At 42.1% G+C, this 23,240-nt stretch overlaps 1 protein-coding gene across 2 annotated transcripts in view; it reads right to left on the bottom strand.

Annotated features, from left to right (window-relative positions):
* gpam (glycerol-3-phosphate acyltransferase, mitochondrial) overlaps nucleotides 1-23,240 on the bottom strand; it is a 65,026-nt gene that overhangs the window by 37,608 nt on the left and 4,178 nt on the right. For both annotated transcript variants that reach the window (XM_080746943.1, XM_080746944.1), the window contains exons 2-8: nucleotides 12,029-12,187; nucleotides 9,229-9,348; nucleotides 8,346-8,419; nucleotides 3,735-3,848; nucleotides 2,502-2,654; nucleotides 2,075-2,174; nucleotides 928-1,064 (exon numbers count right to left, since the gene is read on the bottom strand). In XM_080746943.1, the coding sequence (XP_080603069.1) occupies nucleotides 928-1,064; nucleotides 2,075-2,174; nucleotides 2,502-2,654; nucleotides 3,735-3,848; nucleotides 8,346-8,419; nucleotides 9,229-9,348; nucleotides 12,029-12,112 (782 nt within the window). In that variant the 5' untranslated portion in view covers nucleotides 12,113-12,187. The remainder of the gene's footprint in view (nucleotides 1-927; nucleotides 1,065-2,074; nucleotides 2,175-2,501; nucleotides 2,655-3,734; nucleotides 3,849-8,345; nucleotides 8,420-9,228; nucleotides 9,349-12,028; nucleotides 12,188-23,240) is intronic.

Here is a 23,240-nt window from a genome sequence, read left to right as displayed (position 1 = left end):
AATATGGACATTGGAAGATTTGGAGGACCCCCTGTTGAAGACCCCTGGCCTACACGGCACTGTCTCCTGAGCCCTGTACACCACACAATGTCTGTCAGGCACATACGGTACTACTTAGAATCCTATTTGAATAGCGCAAGCTGATAGGCTGTGATCAGATAAGCTGTGAGACAGCTGATGTCACCTTATGGCATACATAACCCTGGGTCACACACACCTTGGGTCACACACTGAGCCTATGCTAATCCGTTTCCTTTCAACCCGGCTCTATGGCCCATTTCACTACTGGTGGATGTGAGTAGATTAATCCCCTTCTAAGTGATGATCTCTAGTCTAGTCCGGGCAATGGTATATCATAAACATGCTTCATAAAAGATGACACTGCTGTACAAACAAAGTACAGTAAAAAAAAAAAAAAAAGAATAGATTTTTTTTTAAATAATTTTAAATAATAATTCAAATAATGCTTGTTGATGAAACCCTACCCCAACCCCCACAATAACTCACATATAAGTATGAGACAATGCGCGCACGCACACACACACTGAGGCTAACTAAAAGGTGAGCGACGAAAAGATTTTGTCCAGTATACAGTATAGTTTTTTGGTTGGATTTTTGAAAGTGAGAGTTAAAGCAAAATGGACCCTGTGTGCTGTGAATAATGAGTTCCAGGAGCGACGCTCGCGTTAACTTAACTATAAAAACACACTTCCCAGTTCACGTCAGAGAAGCTCCACTGCACTGCGACTGAGTGACAGGTCGCTCTGGCTGGTAAATACGTTTTATAGGGAACACTAAGCTAAGCTACCCCCGTTGCAGGACTATATCCGATTTATTTTTGTCATAAGACAAAATATGAACATTTTTTTTGTTCCGGCTCACAGCGACCGACCACCACTGCACTTGGATTAAAAGAAGAAGTCTCACCGTAAGATAGGTATGTTGAGGTTGTTTCCGGCGGCGATGTGCGGGGCTTTGATGTTGTGACAGAAGAGGATGAAGGTGATGAGCAGGTAATCGATGTGAGACTTGTGAACGGGGAGGAAGACCAGGGGGACGTTGTTCTGCACACACAAACACACAGTGGAAACACACAACACAGTCAAATCCTCATGCATCCATAAAACACAAAACACAGTCAAATCCTCATGCATCCATACCTTTGACACTGTACAAATGGAACCAAATGGACGGGTCCATTTGGTTCCATTTGTACACTGTCAAAGTCAATTAAGACCCCCATAAAGGAACCTAGAGACTCCTTGAAATCCACTTAAATTTAGGCCTAGAATTATTGAATGCTTTAGCTATTGAAAATGCTTTAGCTATTGAAAAATTGCAGATATACAAGCTCACAGCGCGGCACCTAGTGCCGCGCTGCGAGCTTGTAGATCTGCTATTTTTTTTAAAACGTGATATATACATATTTTTTCTTTGAATATATCTTTTTGAAAGTGAACATTTGTAAATCAAATATTTGCTTCTGGGGGGTCCCTGATACAATATTTTGAGATGGGGGGGGTCCCTGGAACAACATATTTTGAGATGGGGGTCCGTGGCCAAATACATGTAGTTTTGGGGGTCCTTGGCATGAAACATTTTGAGAACCACTGACAGAAACATAGTTTAAAAAAAAAGAAGAAAAAAAGAAAGAAAAAAAACGTAGAAGGATTTAGAAGACACTTATAGAATCGGGTCAAAATATTCAAAGATTTGCACACATTTTCCAGATTTTTCAAAAATAGCAGATCTACAAGCTCGCAGAGCGGCACTCGGTGCCGCGCTGTGAGCTTGTATATCTGCTATTTTTTATATATTTAAAGCATAAAATATTGCGTAATAATGTGTTCAGGCCTAAATGGGTTAGAGAAAATGCCTTACACATCCCTTACATGTACATTTAGGTCACTTACAGTAAATACATCTGAAACTAAATTAAAAGCAATATTATGTTTTGTACTTTCTCTTATGTACCGAACTATGACACACAAAACAAAGTGCTTGTACAGGCATATAAGATCTATTGATTTGTGATTCTCTTAGTTAGTGTATGCAGACGCAGTATATACTGTACCTCCGTAGCAGCTTTCTTCACCATCTCCAACTGCCCCTTGTGGATCTGGATGCTCCAAAAGAATCCATTGAAGAGCTTGAGAAGAACCCAACCTGTCAGTCTGGGAAAGAAGATACGGAAACATAAGTACAAAAGCCAAATGATCTTTCCCAACGGCATTATCTTAGACATTTTTTTATTATAAATATATATATATATATATATATATCCAGGTACTGCAGGTTCACTGCGCACAGATGAAAAGGCAGAATCCCCAAATCTTGCAGATACGCTACTATTTTGGGCTCCCTGCACAAATAATATTTACCTTGTACTGATGTATGATATTGGAATTTCATGTATTACATTGTGGACTATCCACTAATCCAGCAAGTTTTATTTGTCATGGATGTGTGGTTGGTTGGTTGGTGTGTGTGTGTGTGTGTACCTGATGATAGCTGGGGAAACGTTGGCCACCATCTCCTGGAGGAAGCCCCGTGCTTTCCTCCTCATCCCTCTGATGGCCTTCTGGTCCTGGGCAGACTGTACGCCTCCTGACCCATCAGAGTCTATGGCCACCTCCACGATGGCACTCTCCACCCTGGCACACACCAGAAGGAAGCACACATCTGAGTCTTCTAGAGCACCGTTCCACAAACTGGGGGTCCCTAAATTATTTTGGGGGGTCCCCAGATGATTAGCTTGAAGTGCAAGTCATCATTTCTCACTCATCAGTAAACAAACCCACGTAAAGTATACGTTTATACAGGGTATCTGCACATTTCTTAAGTGACAATTTAAAGGCTTTCAATACCTTTTTAATACCAAATTGGCTACATTGTCAAATATTACAGGCAAACATTGTAAAAACACAATTCCAAGAGCTTGTCAGGGTGGGGGTTACCCAGTTCAAATATATGATTCATTTGGGGGTCCATCCATCCATCCGTGCATGCAAACATAAAGAATATATCTACAAAAAGTGTGAGGTGTTCTTAACCACTTAAACACCAGCATCCAGAACATTGCAGATCGACAAGCTCACGTGTCGCACTTTTGTGGACTTGTCGAATTGCTATGTTCAGCAAAAGCTTTCCCCACAATAACAAAAAAGACATAAAGCCCTGAGGGACTCTGGTCAACTGTATGGGGTTTAAGTTAAAAGAAGATGAGGTCCGCACACACTGGAATTAGACAGACTCCTGATGAGGATCCTTGTGATAAAAAAGTAGAGCTTATTTATATTTTCTTTTATGTACTGTTGTTTGTTCTGCAACTGGGCAGTTGGATGTGCAAGGAGTTCAGGAGGAGGCACGCACATCCCACAAAATTTGTTTCAGGTGCTGGACAAAAATACGTACTTAAGAGGAAGAGGAAAGTCCGCACACTGAGTCGTAGCTCCAGGAATAGTACTTTATTCAATCATGAAGGACAACGTTTGGACCTCTGTCGAGTTGGATGTGCAAGCCATGCACTATCCCTTTTCGTCCATTTTTGTCAGGTGTTGTGACACGAACACTGAGTTCATGTCAAAGAGTTTAGACTTGGGACAGCAAGTTAACTGACAGCTCAAACAGCACGCTTCAACTGCCCTGCAATCAATGCACGCTTCCCCACTTTGTTCTGCTGCCTTCCTTCAGCCACATCCATCATGAGTTCATCTCCTACACCTACTGTATACCTGCTGTTGTTGAGCACGTTTTCCACCACGTTCCTGGCAAACATGTCCTTGTTGACGTCTCTCTCCAGCACAAACAGCACGTAGCTCAGCCTGCGCGCTAGCCAGCCCCTCTGCCTGCAACACACGTTAAGATAAGACACATAAACACACACATATTATGCACAAACACCCCTATACAGTAAGTAAGTAGTATATGAGTTATGAACTATGTGTTGTTATGTTATGTTTGGTTGGCATCTATTACATACATGATCAGCAATACCGTAACCATTGTCTATATCACTAAATGTACTTTTGTGTACCGTTATTATGTTTGAAAAGAATGGGCCATGAGGTAGCATGACACAAAAATAAAATCATTCATTCATTCATTTGCACGCACACACACACGCGCACGCACGCACAAATGCACGCATGCACGCACGCACGCACACACACACACACAAGATTACTCTGCACACGTGCACGTGTTTGTGTGCTACATGCCAGATAGACACATACATTGTTCTAGTGACCGTCAGGCATTACAAACACACACACGCGTGCCGAGCACACACACGTTACGGACCATCAAACTAAAGGAAGGGTTTCCTCCTGCTCTCCTATAACAAAAGAATACTTGATTGTCTCCTGCTGTTTTGTGGTAACCGGGCACCCGTCCAGAAACCGGATAACAGTTCAGAGAGGCCTGGAGACATTCACTACCACAACACGTTAGCTGACAGCTCAAACAGCACGCTTCAACTGCCCTGCAATGCACTCTTCTCCAATTTGTTCTGCCTTCTTGAAGCCACTTCCATCTCTGTGAGCTTCATTAACCACTTTCAACCTGGTGCCTCTGTTTTAGGGACATGATAGGGGAAAATTCTAAGCGCTTCAAATTTTTCAATGTAATAATTATTGATATTTTGATAGTATATTGTTTAGACTGATCCTAGGTTCTTGGTTTACTCGTGAACCTAGTTTACAGCCATACTGTCTCTCTGAGGTATACGTTTATTGTTTACCTTACTTGTAAATTGCTCTGCTAAATGCCTAAACAGTAATTAGTAAAATTGTAAAAAAAAAAAAAAAAAATCCAAAATAGCAGAACTGTGCAGACCAACGAGTTGAGCTTGCAGATTGGCGATTTTTGCAACTCATTATATGGATCTTAAAGGATACATATTGTCTCATTTTATGAGGAAAAGAAGCTTGGTTTTTATTTCTTGCTGTTGCTTACAGAAACACAGGGGAAAACAGGGAAGATTGCTGACTTTAATGTCACAATGTATCATTGTAATCATAATGACCACATTTGCATTCATTAAGCTGACATATACAAACATAATATTGTCAAAGGGAACTAACATTTTTGATTATTTATTGTACCTTATGTGTTTGTACTGTACACTGGCCAAAGATTGTCTCCATATAGGGTAGCATGTTCCATGTACTTTTATATATCTTTATAGACCTGTGAGCTTCTCCGAGCTATTATTTTTCGATAGAACCATAAAGTAAATTAATTCGCTTCATATTAACTCACTTACTGCCAATTTAAAATGCCCCTCGAGTGGCACTAGTGCCAGAAGCCTCCATAGACTCCCATGTAATTTATAGTGCACAGATCATGCACGCCCATGCACAGATCATGCACCATGTTTGTGCAGGCTGTTCACAGCTTTCAAACAAAAAAAAAAGATTGGAAATCCGTTCAGGCATTCATGATTTATCAGCCATAATGTTTTCTTCAGATGTAAACAAAAATGGCTGCCATGTTTGAAAGATGGGGTTGTATGGGGGGTGGAACATGCAAAATCGCGATTGAAATCATGTTTACTAGATTTAATTGGGTCCAAAAAAAAAAAAAAAAAAAAAAAAAAAAAAATTTTTTTCTTCTAAGTAAAAGTCGCCCAAAGTCGCTTGGCAGGGAACTCCATAGTGAGAAAGTTGCTCTAAAAGTCGCCTGGCACTGTATGAGCTAATATGTAAGCAATTTACCCCGAGTGAGAGGACATTATGCTCTGATAATGTCCTGTGTGAGGGGGTGATCGGACGAGGCGAAGCCGAGTCCGATAACACCCTCACACAGGACATTATCAGAGCATAATGTCCGACCCCGAGTGGTAAATAGCTTTTCTACCACTTTTTCCCTTATACATGAAAGAAAACACATAGTTGTAACTTGCAAGGATCTTAAGTTACAATCATTATTGCCTATAAAACTTCCGCGAGACAGCAGATAGTTCCACCAACAACATCTTCTACTCACCAACAGATGGCGCCAACTCCATACTAATCCATGCGTCTAGCTTACAGCTAAGCTAACGTCAGTTAGAAGTACCGTTCCGGCCGTAAATAGAGGCTGTTCGCTTCCAGAAAGGCATAGGTTCAGAGAAAAGGGGCTTTAAAGTTGGCGGATTGCATTGGATCCAAATAAATCGGCGACTATAGCATGCACGTTAGTAAACATAGGACCGTTGCCACGGTCATTTGTTGGTTGGGGGAAAGGTGTTCCGACTACCTCCTGAAGTCCCCGGATGTACACTGAGGCGCATTGATCTCGGACAAGTCCTCACACAACTTTGCGGCAGTTGTTCTGTCATAACCTCCGGAATTTAGCCAATCAGAATCCAGTATTTGAACACGTGACTCGAAAAAGTGGTAGAAAGTATCACAGACTGGGATTATGTTTAATGTGACTGTGTAGAGAGTAAAGAGATGCAGTACTGCAATGGCCATTTTATTTTGCCTATTTTCCCTGTCTTTACCAGTGTGCTGCGTGAAAGAAAACTGTGATTTCGAACAAAAAAGGTTCCAACTATTTTCGGAAATCTTGTGAGGTCCTGATGTTTTATCTGCAACAGACACCAGGATTAGATAATCGAGCTGCAATGCACGCATCACTTGCCCTTAAGTATTGTCGGTCTCAAACTAGATAGAAAGATGCATTCTCTGCTAACAAATATATTTTCCCCATGCACTCAAGTTCCTTGCGTTCTCCGGGTTGCGTTCACCTGGCTAGTGCCTTTACTCACTTACTTGAAACAAGTGAGCGCCGTTAACTCTTAAGGAAATTAACGATGCTCAATTCACGTTCGTTAGTTGCAAACGGATACGTTCAGACAGTTCACAGTTCGCTGAAAACACGCTCACTATTGGCGCATCGCCTCATTCATGCACATCACTGCAAGAGGGTGTGTTTTACACGTGCGTGGGCCAGTGTCTGCTAACAAACATGATCAATTATTCATCCTTTTAACCCTTTTCACTGCCTCCACATATAGAAATGTAAACACAAAAGAAACCACTTCACCAATGGGTCACCTCAGGCTCTGCATTACATCATCACGAGAACTAATCACAATTTAAACCAGGGGTCTTCAACGTTTTCAGGCCAAGGACCCCTTAGCTGAGAGAGAGAGATGAAGCAGGGACCCCCACAACCTGTTCATAGATTCCATATAGTTTCATTGTTTGACAGCACTATCATCAGTGTATTTTGGATTCATGACAATTTGTGTTTTCAGATATTTAACCACATGAACCGTCAATACTTAATACACTTGACCTTTCACTCTGTACTTAGTCTGCTCTTTTTCCCCTCTACACCAAAGCTCTTTGCCGAAAATAGCCGATCTACAAGCTCACAACGCCTCGCATTTGTAGGGCTGTTCTGAAATAGTATATAGTGGTGTCCTCTCCTCGATTAGAGATATAATATTCAGTTGCAAGTTCCAAGATGCCATGATGACTAGACCAACGACAACCAGACCATAAATAGGTTCTCTCCCCTTCTCCAACTACAGATGTTAGACTGACAGGTTTACTCACGACAGGCCAGTGGCAACACATTTTTGTTTTAATGGAGCTTCCGACCTCTTCTATGAGGTCTGCCTACAGACAAACACACACACACGCACGCACGCACGCACGCACGCACGCACGCACGCGTGTGCACACCAAGAAGACTACTGACTCTGACTTTTTGGCAGACTTGGTGTATTTTAGGCTCAAGGGTCATCTGATTGTGGGGGTCAATAAGTGAAAGCTAGCCAGAGACACAGGTTGACTTAATCAGACAGGTTACTCAACTCTAGGACAGATCATGGATGGCTGATGTCTAGGGATGGGACGATAAGCGATATTGTGGAGATTTCATTTATCGTGATATCGTCCTCCGTCATGCACTGGGATCAATTCACCTTTTATTTGCCGAGCTGCATATCTGGTACCACTTAAACCCTCTATAATTCTTTTAAAAAACCCACTATAATCTTTTATAAAAGTCTTTTTTTCCACTCTATATCAACTGTCTTCGCCAAAAAATAGCCGATCTACAAGCGCACAACGCGTCGCGTTGCGTTCTGAGCTTGTAGATCTACAATTTTTTGGCAAATGTTCCGCCCCAGGATAATGGATTTTGATTATCGCGATAATATCGTAAATTGAGATTTCTTTGGTCACAATAATCGTGATATGAAATGTTCATATCGTCCCATCCCTACTGATGTCTAACACTGGAAGAAGGTGGCAGGAGATATGATATAAATTGATTAATAGATGGATAGATCTTGTTTTGATGGTGAGGATGACATTAATGTACATGAATTAGTGTTCTCTTGATACCTGGTGTGGGTCTCATTGATGTAGATGACATTGCGTAGTCCCAAAGAGGGAATACTGGCGTTGAACAGCTTCTCCTTGGGGACACAACAACAACAACAACAACAACAACAACAACAAGACACAGTACAAGTTAAGTCATCAGCTGAAATGGAGATTTCTATTAGTGGCTAGTTAGTACATGTACTGTAACATGAGTAGTACTGAGAGTTACAGGTTTCATTTATACTTTGTCGCTTTTATTTTAAATTCCACTCCAATTTACATTTTTGCCGGGTCAAAACCTCTCCCTCCACTAGCTAGCTAATATCCATGAGCATATCTATGTCATAATTCAAACCATACAGACAGACAGACAGACAGACAGACAGAACCACGCGTACACACACACACACCACGCCGGCTACTGGCTGTATTTTAGCAGACAATGAATGTATTTTAGGCTCAAGGCTCATCTGATTGTGGGGGTCAGTAGGTGACACCTCGCCAGATACAACGCATAGCTATTTCCACCTCCGTCAAAAATAGCAGACAAACGTGGTGGGTTCATAGTGCCTATCCCGAAGATCATCGGGAAATAAAAGAAAGGCGGTAGAGTGCTTATCCCGAATATGATCAGTGAATATACAGTATAGAGTATAACATGTTATGTCCGCATTTTTTCATGGCAAAATAGCGCTCCAATGATAGATTTCTGCTGGCAATCGCTTCTACAGTGTCCTTACATAAAAACATCCGGGTTAAAGTTAAAAAAAAAAGTGAACCAAAATGTGCTAATTTTCATTCTGGCTTTTCAAAATAAGAGCGCCCGCCTATGGGAGGAAATCCCGGCACTCTACGGCTGAGATCCCTTCAAAATAAAAGGCACCTAATGTGTTTAACATACCTGGCTCTGTGGGGTACAGGTGTGACAACATCGGCCCACGAAGGGTCTCTTGCGGTTCAACAGTCCCTCCTTCCACGTGCTGCTCACACAGCGCAGCACTGAGGGACTGGAGCTGCGCTCCTGTACACACGCATATGGAGAAGAACCTCATCAGCCAAGCAACTAGGTACGTTTACTTATATATGTTTTTAGTTTTTTGCAATCTCACATTCTAGAAATATTGTACTTTTGACTTCACCACATTTCCAAGAAGGGACACTTGGGACCAAAAATATGTTATGAATTAACCACTTAAAGGAGTAGTTCACTCCCAAAATGACTTTTTTCTTTTGATTACTCACGCCATAGTAGACTTGAGTTCAATAATATTTGTTTGTATTTGTCACATTCCTAAGACAAAAATGTGATTCTAGTAAATGTATCCCCATTGATTCCGGATGGGGACCCGAATGCATGGTACTGGATGGGGAAACTGTCAGGATAAATTGACTATAATCAAATTTTTGTGAAGTCTCCATGCCGTGAGTAATCAATAGAAAAAAAGTCATTTTGGGGGTGAACTACTCCTTTAAGCCCCATTTCAAATGTACTGAAAATAGCTGATCTACCTACCACCTTGAGCTTGTAGATATGCTATGTTCACTATTTTTTATCTGAAAATGTACTTTGCAATTTGTACTTGTTTTGAATACATGAGTATAAAAAAAGAATATATAAGTATTAACTCTTTTACTGCTTCGGACGTTCCCGTTGGCCCCAATTTTGACCCCAGCTCGTTGCCAATACGAACGCTCGTTCTTTTACCTTGTCTGATGACTGTAAGCTGATGAGGGGTCGCGCGGGTGTGTACAGTAAAAACATCTCCCGTAATGCTGCTTTCAAATCTCCACCACACGTAAACATCCATGATGTCCAATTCACTTCCTGGCTGTTCTCTGTGGACCTGATCTAGATTATGCATTTCTATGCTCTGAACGACGGCAAGCGGAGTGGCCCAATTCACATCCATTCTTTGCATAAGGCTGCCCTCTGCCGCCAGCTTGGCTAAAGCACACATATAATAAATAAAAATTCATATATATATATATATATATATATATATATATATATATATATTTTTTTTTTTTTTTTTCTTTTTTTTTTTTTTTTTTTTCCGTGCAGCTCATAGCACGGAGACAGCCCTCGTCCGGGTCACTAATGACATACTGGTGGCATCGGACAAAGGCTCCCCCTCACTACTCATCCTGCTTGACCTCACTGCAGCTTTCGACACGGTTCAGCATGACATCCTCCTCACCCGCCTTCACTCCATCGGACTCTCTGCCACTGCTCTAACCTGGTTTCAATCATACCTCACTGACAGAACTGAGTGCGTTTCCTTGGGTAAGAAACAATCCCGGACACACACGGTCACCTGCGGTGTCCCCCAAGGATCCGTACTCGGCCCCACACTGTTCACCCTCTATATGCTCCCCCTCGGTCACGTCATCAGCAAACATGGTATCTCCTTCCACTGCTATGCTGATGACACTCAACTATATCTAAAAATAAACCCACCTCCCCGCAAACCAGCCACCACCATCTCACTCACCACCCCCGCAGAACAGCCAGCACCTTCTCCATCTTCCACGCTGACCACCTGCCTGGAGGAGATCAAGGCGTGGATGAATCTCAACTTTCTTCAGTTAAACAGCTCAAAAACAGAGGCCATGCTAATTGGCACCCCCCACCAGATCCAATCATGCACCATCACCAGCATCTCATTCTCCGGTCAAAATCTCCCCCTCTCATCCTCAGTCACCAACCTGGGGGTGAAAATGGACCCACAACTCAATCTTGAGACACACATTAAACACATCTGTAAGACCTCATTTTTCCACCTCAGAAACATCTCCAAACTCCGCTCCACACTCACTCAACCAGACGCTGAGAAACTCATCCACGCCTTCATCTCCTCCAGGCTGGACTACTGCAATGCCCTACTCATAGGGATCCCCACCAAGAGCCTCCAACGGCTACAATATATACAAAACAGTGCTGCCAGAATCCTGATGCGAGTACGAAAGTTTGACCACATTACACCCATCCTCCGTTCCCTTCACTGGCTCCCCATTGCTTTCAGGACACAATATAAGATTTCCCTCCTCACCCACCAGTGCATATACGGAAATGCACCCCCCTATCTTAAAGAACTTCTCCAACCAAAACCAATCACTCGAAGCCTCCGCTCCTCCAATACCAACCTTCTCCTCATCCCAGACACCAACCTCCGCACCATGGGTGACCGGGCCTTCAGCTCTACGGCCCCAAATCTGTGGAACTCCCTCCCCGACCACTTGAGAGCACCACAGTCCACTGACGTTTTTAAAAAGGGACTAAAAACCTACCTTTTTAACAAAGCGTTTTCTTAATTTTACTGGGACTTGCCTTCTTATTATTTTATTTGTTTTATTTATTTTGCACTTGCCCTGTGTTGCTTAGTTTTAACATTTTACCTTGAAACTGTTTTAGTAGCCTATTACAAACTGATTGTCTGCCATTTTATGCCTTGCTTTTAACCTTGTAGCACTTTGAGATTCTCTGAATGTAAAGTGCGTTATAAATAAAATGCATTATTATTATTATTATTATTATTATATATAAAATCGTTTGGAAGTAATGAATAGATCTTTTTCTTTAACATCGCAAAGGTAAGCTGCTTTTTGCTGGCACCAGCCCCAATAAATAAATAATAAATCTGGCAGTAGAACTGTTAAAGGTGGTAAAGACAAAAGCCTCCAGTCAGGAGTCCGGGACTTACCGAGTCATCGCTGGGAGCTTTCCAGCGGTTAACTCCTTGTTCTCCACTGTTGACCTGCAGCAATAAGCCGTCTGAGAACTCCATCTCCTCTCCTCGCCTCTCTCTCTGTTCCTGTCCTCTCCTCTGCCTCTAGATCCCACACCAGCAGCTAGCAGCACGCTGGAACACATGCCAAAGACAAGAAAGCATTACAAGCAGGCAGAGGCGTCACAAGGGGCCGGGGGAAAAGTGTGACTGAGTTACTAGGGTTCAAAGAAAAATAACGCACATCCTCCGTTCTTCGGTGCCGAGCTAAAACTGCCAACGCAGTAATACCAGGAACAAAGAAAGTAGCTCGCATTCACTTTTTTGGTCGCTCCAAACATTTTTTGACAAGCAAAAATAGACGTTTCGTCCTGTTAGGGTCTTCTTCAGTATAAGTACTGAGTTACTATAGGGCACATGGTGGAGGGAGGGGCATTAATTATTTTATACTTTAGCTATTGAAAAATAGCAGATCTACAAGCTCACAGCCGCGCTGCGAGCTTGTGGATCTGCTATTTTTGAAAAGTTGAAAATAGTGTGCAAATCTTTGAATATATGTATTTTTCAAGCGAATGTTTGCAACTCAAATTTTGCTTCTGTGCGGTCCCTGGAACGAAATATTTTGAGATGGGGGTCCGTGGCCTGGTACATATCTTTTTGGGGGTCCTTCACATGAAAAGGTTTGAGCACCACTGACATAGAAACATGGGTTTTTCAAAAAAACCTTATAAGGATTTAAAATATTCAGACTTCAATTCAAATTTTCAAGATTTTTCTAAAATAGCAATAACAAGCTTGCAGCGCGGTGAGCTTGTATATCTGCTATTTTTCAATAGTTAAAGCACAAAATAACGCATATAATAATGCGTTCGCCCTATGAAGAACATTCATGGGGGGAGAATACTCGTACCCAGGGCCCAGAAATTGGTGCGACACCGCTGCATGCAGGGATCTGTTATTGTTAATACATTACAGGCACCCTTTGAGGCAAAACAGTGTACAACACAACACACACAGCTGCAAAGGCTGCAAATCCCTAATAGATGTTGTCCGTGGCAGCCCCATATGGTCTGTGTTGTCAGATATGATTTAACACCCCCCTATATATACAGTCTAGCTGCAGGGTACGATCCAACCCTACAACACTGCCCACAAAGTGTAATAGTCTGTCCCTCTTGTCCCTACAACAACCTGCTGGGCACTGCTCCGAGTGTCAGGACCACAGATTAAGTGCCCCTTAGGACTGGTAAATTAATATTCAAATCTCGAATATTCCACAATGTATCAAGTTATAAAAAAACAAAAAAATATATTATTATGTTTTTATAACTTGATGCAATGTTTTTTTTTATTGTCCCTGTCATCTTTTTTTATTGAATGTTAATAACATTCAATATTAATACAAATTTAATTTCTGAGGAATGTTAACAGCCCTAGTAGTAGCACTAGAACATTTTTTTGTGTCAGCATTTGCTGCCTATTTAGATTGTTATGAGATTTAACCTGTGGTTGGCTGAATAGGGATAATGCAGCTCACCTTGCACTAGAGCTGGGAAATTAACCGAAAATATATATCGAAACCAACATTTAGAACCAACAAACGACTTCATCGTGCTCATGTAGGTTTAATCGATTAATCGAGAAGCAGGGTTTCCCCCTCTTAAATATCAAGAAATCAACACAAATAAATCTTAATAGATTTTTCATAATCAACCAAATCTGATTATACTTTGTTGTGCAATGGTGGCCTACAAAACACACTGAAAACAGCCGACCTACAAGCTTGTAAATCGTCTATTTTCACTATGGGGAAACACATGTTAACTCATCGTAATTCGAGTTGTTTGAAATATCACCCAGCACTACATTGTACTTTTGAAGTCACTCTGGATAAGACTGTCTGCTAAACACCTAAATTGTAAATAGTTGTAAAAAACAAATTGTTCTGACCTTTATGTACTGTATAAAGTAGGTGTGGTGAGACTTCAAAAGTACTGGGATAGGCTGGTTAGTTGGGTATACTGTAGTGTAAGTCACAGTCACTGACAAACTATTTTCTAAACCTCCTCAAGATCCCCTGGCATGGGCGTCTTCAAAGTAAACCCGTCTTTGAAAATCACTGATTCATTCAGTTCAACTTCAACAGTGTTTACTTAATGCACTGTGTGCTGCTAGGACCAGCTATAGGACTAATTATTATAATTTCTTGTTGTGATTTTCAGTGTTGTACAGTATGACTGATATTGCGGTCATCTCAAACTGATTGAATTCTTATTCACGGACATGAAAGGGTGTAAGATGACTACTTTAATTCTCTGTAGAGTAAGTATTCTTGCCTTCCTACAGATAGAGGAATGCCCACGAATGCATAAATATGAAGTCATTCACATTCATGATCTAACCTGTCCGCCAAGTTTATGTGAATACACCCTGTGTCTAAATGGCTGGCAGGCTCGGTTCTATGTTTGGAATGTATTGTTACATAATGACTACCACCACAATGATTAAACTGCTTTTGAAATAGACCTTTGAGAGCATCAGAGTCCTGACAAGTGACTGTGCAAGTGACTCAGACAGACAGAAAGAAAGAGAGGATTGGAGAGAGGAGGGAGAGAGAGGAGAGAAATAGAGACAGAGAGAGAGAGAGCAAAGAGAATGGAGAGACTGACTGACACTGACGCTATTCATTTTCTCTCCAGATAGACTCGCACCGTAACACAAAGACATCCTTATAGTCTCTCGGCCATTGGACTGACTTTGCTTTCATCTTTAACTCCTGTTTCTTCTGCCTTTTGAGTTGTGCCAGAGCTACCCTGAACGCAACATGGAAGCTCGCCAAAATATACGTACGCTGTGGTGCTTACTGCTGGTTCCACTAAATAGATAGATACCTTTATTATCCCAAGGGGGAAAATCAGTCCCCCAGAGGCAGCACAGCAGTATAAGGACTTTCACAAAGTTACAGAAAAGTATGAAAAGAATAAAAAAGAACAGATTACAGTAAAGAGCAAGGTACATCCAAGAAAAATAATGAAGAATATATATACAGTACACAAAGTGTCAAAAAACTGTCAATGCTCAACGTGAGACAGCCAACTTGAACAAAAAAAAGCAATCCTTAAGCACAACTATCAATAAAATACAGTGCCCAAACTAAACATAATTATGACCCACCACACTGTATTTTATTTTCCTTTTGTGTGTGTGTGTGTGTGTGTGTGTGTGTGTGTGTGTGTGTGTGTGTGTGTGTGTGTGTCAAATTAATAGTAATTAGATTTTCTTTTCCACCAGAAAGTCAGAGTGATTCATCAGGGTTGCATTCTGTTACCTTGCATCACCTGAGGCCATCATGGCCTAGCAGCACTGTGACTGTCACAGAGATTATTCACACCGTTTGGATGAAACTTGGCAGATGAGATAAGGGTAGGTAGGGTCAGGACCTGTGATACTACCATACTGTATATAATTATTCACGGTCACGTTCACAACACAAGGTCAGAGTTCATCTCTGACTCTATGCCTTGAAGTTAACCAATGTATTATTCACCCATGCAGGAGCTATTTTTTTTTCTCTCGAGGTAATCTACAGTAGATTTATAAGAATTGGGAAAAGCAGAACTGAAATCATGGATTGCCACTCACTGACTTTGGGCGAGTTCCTCACTATCAAACCAGAGATGTATACTGTAGCCTGCATGAGCTGGGTTGAAGGACTGGCATACTGTACATGCAAGATATTACATTTTACTCTACTCCATTTGTTGATGAAGAACCAGACAATTTATTGGATTCTTTAATACAACTCAGATTTTAACCTAAAATTCACAAAGTATTGTATTACGATTTGCTTAAGTAGTAAATTAACAATCTAAGGAATATATTTAAAACAAACTCCTGAAAATATATTCATTTTACAGTGTAATAAATGAAATAATTCACCGACACAATGTTTCACTCCATGCTTGCCCTTCAACTAAAAGTACACTTTTAAGACATTCTGAACTCGCAATTAAAAAGCCTCACTGTTATATATGCATGCCTGTATTATTTATTCAAATCACTTTCCCCATCTTTGTTTTCCTCCCACAGCCACTGTAGCAGTCTGGCTCCCGACAGGTTTCAGACAGAGTCGTGATCAGGGGCGTCACAAGGGGGGTAAAAGTGGGACCGAGTTACCAGGGCCCAAGGTGGAGGGGACTGGAATTATTTTATACTTTAGCTATTGAAAAATAGCACATATCCAAGCTCACAGCGCGGCACTTGCAAGCTTCCAGGGAGGGTGTTTTTTTTTTTGTGCGTCTTGCCGCAGCACCCTTTCTTGTTTATTTTTAATCTTTTTTGCTAGTTGTTTTTATCGCTCTGACCTTTGGACACTGCACTATTAGGTTGTGTTAGTAATTTTCTTTTAGTATTTCTGCTTGTGTTTGACTTGATGTAGAGATACTTGTTGCACTAACTAGCATTGACTGTATGGTCACTTTGATTTGGGCACTGTATTATTTTTTGATAGTCGTGCTTTAAGACACTTTATGTATATATATTATTCGTTCCCTTTCCTGTTGTACCTTGCTCTTACTGTACTTACTGTACTCTGTACTCTGTTCTTGTTTTTTCTTTTTATCTTTTTCATACTTCTCTGTAACTTTGTAAATAACCTTATACTGCTGTGCTGCCTCTGGGCAACAAATTTTCCCCCTTGGGATAATAAAGGTATCTATCTATCTATCTAGCTTGTAGATCTGCTATTTTTTAAAAGTCGTGAAAATGTGTGCAAATCTTTGATATATATGTATTTTTGAAGCGAACATTTGTAACTCAGATTTTGCTTCTGGGGGTCCCTGGAACTAAATATTTTGAGATGGGGGTCCGTGGCCAAATACATAATTTTGGGGGGTCCTTCATATGAAAAAGTTTGAGCACTGTCCACTGACATAAAAACAGGTTTCTCAGGATTTGAAATTTTCAAAGACTCGCACAAATTTTCAGGATTTTTCAAAACTAGCAGATCTGCAAGCTTTTTCCAATATCTAAGTATAAAATAATTACGGCCCCTCCACCTTGGGCCCTAGCAACCCAGTCCCACTTTTCCCCCGCCTTGTGACGCCCCTGGGTATCAGACAGAGTCGTGATCACACTGCCAACAGTGCCACCTTGACCTTCGTTGCGGTTTGAAGGTCTGCCGTCAAAAACAAGTGAAATCCTGTTCCACGTACGGCGTACGCCCCCACACCTGTCAGAGGAGGCTGCATGGCCCAGGGGTCCCCGAGGAGGCTCTCTGTTTGGAAGGACACAGGGAGGGACCACAAGGACGGCAGTGACAGAGAGGACTATTATTTTCTAAACCCACACTTGTCCTTTGTGATCCTGTGCCACGTTTGTCATGCAATACGCCAGTGCCAACCAATTGGTCAGTCTGTGGGCCGAGGGCCTTTTCCCTGTGGTGTCACACGTGTCAGGTTGCACAGTAGCGTGGAGGCCTGGTACGCACGTGCACGCGCGCACACACACACACACACACACACACACAAACACACAGCTATTAATTTACCCACATGCTGTGCAGTGTACACACTCACAACGCGGACACGCATATAGCCTACCGGTATTTTAAGCATTTGTATGTAACCGTGTAACCGACTGTGGAGGCCTGGTACACACACGCACACAAGCGCGCGCACACACACACACACACAAACACACAGCTATTAATTTACCCACATGCTGTGCAGTGTACACACTCACAATGCGGACACGCATATAGCCTATTTTAAGCATGTGTATACTATGCATGTAACCACAAAAGACTACACTTGTTCCATGAGACACTCAGACACGTGGAGCAGGGCTCCAGGCCTTTTCCACTTTTCTATTCAGAGTAGTAGAATTTAGAAAGGTCCTACATTCACACTGTTCAGCTTGCTCTGTTATCAAGTCACTGAGTGTGATGATGGAAGAACAAAGAAACATGGAGGTATTAAACATGACACGCACAACATACTGTACTGTACACACAGTAGGGTGAGTCAGATTCACTTTAGGGCGGAGTCAGATTCACTTTAGGGCGGATTCAGATTGGGTCCGATTGATTCGAACTGTTCCTGAATACGATTGCCTGGTCCCCTCGCTGGTACAGCATTCACATTGGCCAAGATTCTTCCATACCAGAGTACACTTTGTTCAGCTGTAATGGTTCCTATGTGCCTCACAGGGGCGCTGTGGAATATGGGGCTTTGGGAGATAGAGAATGTCATGTCACAGAAGAGTCCCTTGTGAGAGTTTAGAGCGAATAATAAAGTTTGACTGTCTTCCTGTCGTTGTCTTGAGTTAAATAAGTTGAAACTGCCCTTATTGTCACTTAGTGTCACTTATAGATGCACTGAAAACATGATAAACGACCTAGAACACTCAATAAAACAATAGACACAGGGCAAGATATCAGTCAAAGAAAGTGCAGAGTGCAGAGTACAATGAGTTAGAATAACTGTATTCTAACAAATTCTAATGTACAGTAGGTTAATCGAATAATCGAGAAGCTGATAATACTTTGTTGTTCAATGGTGGCGTACAAAAATAGGCCATCTAAAAGCTCACAGTGCGTGCCGTGGCACCATGATGCATTGAGAGCATGACATATAGATCTCCTATTCTTCCTATTCTAATCCTATTCGAGGCAAAAATCGCAACTTACAGTTCAGTACTGTCATCATCAAAGCAGTCTGTCCATCCTCAACAAACACTACTGGTGGAGGCGCACTGTACCCTTGGGCAAGGCAGTTGCTATCCCCAGAGACCAACAGTAAGGTACACTGTGTCTGTTCTTCACAGCTCCCTGGTGTGAAGCTTCTAATGTATTGTACAGTAATTAGTCTTACACATGACACCTACAGAAGGTGCTGCTGTGTGTGCCGCGTTCAAGAATTATGCTGCATGTTACTCCGCTCACGTTGCATAATTATTATCGAATGGCAAAGACATACCGGTTGTGCTGCTCTCTACACCCAACTTGTGTTAACACCATGTTGAAAGGGGTTAACGGACCAAGAAGAATGCACATTATGTTGGGACTTGGGAGTGTGGTGGCCATATTATTGACTGAAGGAGGTGCTAGAGGAAAGGCCATGGGGGTCACCAAAATCTATAGGATTCATCTTCTGCATAGCATGAAGCCAGCCGGTAGTTTTTAAGATACTGTATCTTGTTTGGGCCATTGATGGATGGACGGACAGGGAGGCAGAGAGACAGACAGACAGACAGACAGACAGACAGACAGACAGACAGACAGACAGACAGTCATGTCACAGACCGACAAATGCCATCCTTAGTTAACACACTGCAAGCAGGGCTTAAGAAATAATCTTTAAACATATATTAGTATATGGAACAGAGAAGTGATAGCTTCTCTTATCCCAGGATTTACTGGCTCTGCCTCAAACTACCCAGAATGCACTGAGAGCCTGTGATGAACAGGATATACAGAGAGTACACAGAGTGAACAATCCTCCCAGTGTCATTTTGTCCCAGGGACATTTTCATGGTACACACGCACTAGACACACCTGCAATCACTGCTGTCACTTAAACCCGTAAGGGATGTTACAAATAAAACACACGCACACTTAACACACTTAACTATGACAAATTACACGCATGACTCCATTCCACTGCCTGAAACTGATCCAGCTGCAGGCGAATGGGTGAAATGTCATGACAGATATTACACAAAGGGGCAAATCCACATTCTCTCAAGAACCCCCCAAAATAGAAACATAAGTTTTGACATGGTTTTGGGGAGATACCAGAAGTAAATCAGGGGTCTTCAGCGTTTTCATGCCAGGACCCCTTAGCTGAGAGAGAGATAAAGCAGGGACCCCCACTATGTATTGTATAAAATTGTATAAAATATTTTTGTAGATTTCTGAGACAGCTTAGACTTGTTTGACAGCAATATCATCAGTGTAGGTTGTTGGTTTAATGTGTATTTTTAGACATTGAACGACTTGAACCAAAACGGACAATTTCATTTTTTTTAAAGAAAACAATGATTCTCTACGACCTCATGAACACCGGATCCGAATTAGCAGTGCGACAAGTGGCTACGGCTGTGCGTTTTTTAGCAGATATACAAGCTCACAGCGCGGCATCGAGTGCCGCGCTGCGAGCTTGTAGATCTGCTATTTTTGAAAAGTCGTGAAAATGTGTGCAAATCTTTGACTATATGTATTTTTTAAGCGAACGTTTGTAACACAAATTTTGCTTTTGGGGGGTCCCTGGAACGAAATATTTTGAGATGGGGTCCGTGGCCGGTAACATGTCATTAGGTCGAACACCCTTTGGATCGACCACCAAACTCTAACACAAACCCTAATCCTAACCTCAGTAAAACTATGCCTAACTTTAACCCTAACTCTAAACCTAACCTCAGTAACCGTGACGCGGGTGATTATCTAACCTGCCGACGCTCGCGGGTGATTATCTAACCTACCGACGCTGTTCGACCCAACAGGACTTCGACCTATGGGGCAGTCAATACATTATCATTTTGAGGGTCCTTCACATGAAAAGGTTTGAGCACCACTGACATAGAAGCATAGGTTTTTCAAAAAACCTTAGAAGGATTTGAAATATTCAAAGACTCGCACAAATTGTCATGATTTAAAAAAGAAATAGCAGATCTACAAGCTTGTATATCTGCTATTTGTCATTGGTTAAAGTACCCAAGGCCCAGAATTTGGTGCGACACACCTGAGCAGCATTCCTGCAGCAGAATGAGCACTGTGTGTAGCCATGCTGTCAACCTTGGGGCAGCCAGACGATGCAGCCTTGTCAAAGGCCCTTAGTCAGGGCTTTAAGCTTGAGTCATCATCACAGTGGTTGGTTTCAAAGGGCTCCTCCTGCTCTCTGTGCAGTGCTGCAGTACACAGAGCAAACTCATGCGGTACAAACGCAGAGGAGGCTGAGGCTGCCTCCCTCTGGGTCCATCCAAAACCGGCGTGTTTTAAAGATGGGTTTCATCACTGTTCTATACTGGAAGAGACCAATCCGCTCTGTACAGTGTGTCATACGAAGAACAGTGAAAAGAGCCAATCTACAAGCTCACAGTAAGTTGTGACATGCTGTGAGCTTTTTTATTGCGACCGTAGATCGCAGATTAGCATTTGAACGGTCACAGCTTGTCCGTATGTATGTATGTATGTATCTCTGTCTATAACGCCTGATACTGTGGTTCTATGGGTTTGTTGCTCTGACATCATGCATTGACGTCACTGTGATGTCAGGGGAACCACTCTTAACAGAATGGGTTTGCCGCTCTGACATCACGCTCTTGTTTCACTGTGATGTCACACTAACAGAATCCCTTTTATGCCCAGGAGTTCCCTGATGGCATCACTATTTAGTATTAAGCCCATATCTAACAGGACTTCATATGGGAATGCCCATATATGGAGGCCACATCGGCCTCCATATATATATACATAACAAATAACTGAGTAAGCATGTACATGGATCTCCATATATGGGTAACTGGTCCGATATACATCACTGGCCAGATGGCCAAGAATGTCGCCCTGAGGCGTCTTACTAGTTGTTGAAAGTTTAGAACATTTTTGATTTATAACCTACAGTACACTTATATCAACATCTCCTAAACACAGGGACACCACGTTGAAAGGGGTCAAATAATACTCCAAAAAACCTGGCATGGTGTGGACTTCTATGAAGCCATGCGGTTCCTCAAAATACAATAAAGCACCTCTTAAGGTGGCTGCACACTAATCAACTAAGTCAAGGAATGAGGGAGTGAGTCAAATATGCAAAAATGAACAAATGAAAAGGTATGCTAAAAATAAACACGAGAATTAAATCTTCTGAATTCCTTTATTGCTCTGTCCATAACTGTGCCTCTCTCGTCCACGTTCTTCCTCTCTAATGTCGGTCAATGAACCTCTGAATTCAATTTGGTTCAATGGGCCTCATGGGAAAGCTATTTAACAAACTGTGTTAATGCATCAGCAAAAAACAAGATTATCACTGCTTGGGAATAAGCACGGAACATTTTCATTGCAGAAATAATGTAATCTTCAAATGCTAGCATCGACGATAACAACTGCACACCCTTATGTAATTGCATCATGATGTAATTATACAATGTAACAAACTGTGTGAAAAGTCAAATGGCTCACTAACTTTTGCATTTACTGTTGTTGGTATTTAGGAGTTAATTTAAAAGCTGTGTCATTAATTGCGTGTCATTAATTGGACACAGCCTGATACTGTCATATAAAACAGGAATCAGTGGGGAACACTTCAATTGAGGATATTCATCAACCCTCAGATCCTATCATTATGCAGGACTGCCTGTTATGCAAAACTACATGTGCAGTGCATTATGCAAAAAATAGAAATAGTCCACATCCACATACAGTACATAGAGTCCAGCATTTTTTCAAGTCAGGTACATAGTAGGCCTACAGCGGCTGATTTCTATTTAGTTGCGGCATCACGTGTGTGCGCTGTCGCGCACAGAAAATAGCAGATCTTACAAGCACACATCACGTTGCAGCACGAAGCATCGTGAGCTTGTAGATCTGCCCATTTTTTGTGTGTGTAACTCAGGCTCAAAATAATCAGGGGGAAAAAAATGACTGGCGCTTCTCATTAGTTTGGAAATGGGTCAGAGTCGTCAGACTCAGGCGGGACAGTGAGGCACTTTCTGAATGAATACTCACGCGCGACGCGCGCGCACGAGTGTGAGTGCATGTTTTTGTGTGAGCCAAATCGGGGGTTGGGGTGGTCTAATCTTCTCCTGTACCGTGAATAACAAGTAAAAAGGGGGGAGGCAGGCAGGCACACACATGCGCAGCTGTTGCCCAAAACACTCTGGCCCTGATGGAGCTGCCCGGCCAACAAGCTATGTATGAATGAGCTCCTAGGCATTGTGTCCTGTCCCAGGGGTGTCACACCAAACTCTGGGCCCTGGGTACTTTAACTGTTGCAAAATAGCAGATATACAAGCTCACAGCGCGGCACCGAGTGCCGCGCTGCGAGCTTGTAGATCTGCTATTTTTGAAAAATCGTGAAAATGTGTCCATACGTCTTTGAATATTTCAAATCCTATGTTTCTATGTCAGTGCCGTGGTGCTCAAACCTTTACATGTGAAGGACCCCCCAAAATGACATGTATTTGGCCA

The sequence above is a fragment of the Nannobrachium achirus genome, assembly GCF_963921795.1.
Source record: "Nannobrachium achirus genome assembly, chromosome: 18".
Classification (NCBI taxonomy): Eukaryota; Metazoa; Chordata; class Actinopteri; order Myctophiformes; family Myctophidae; genus Nannobrachium; species Nannobrachium achirus.
This window is presented reverse-complemented; position numbering and strand designations above follow the sequence as displayed.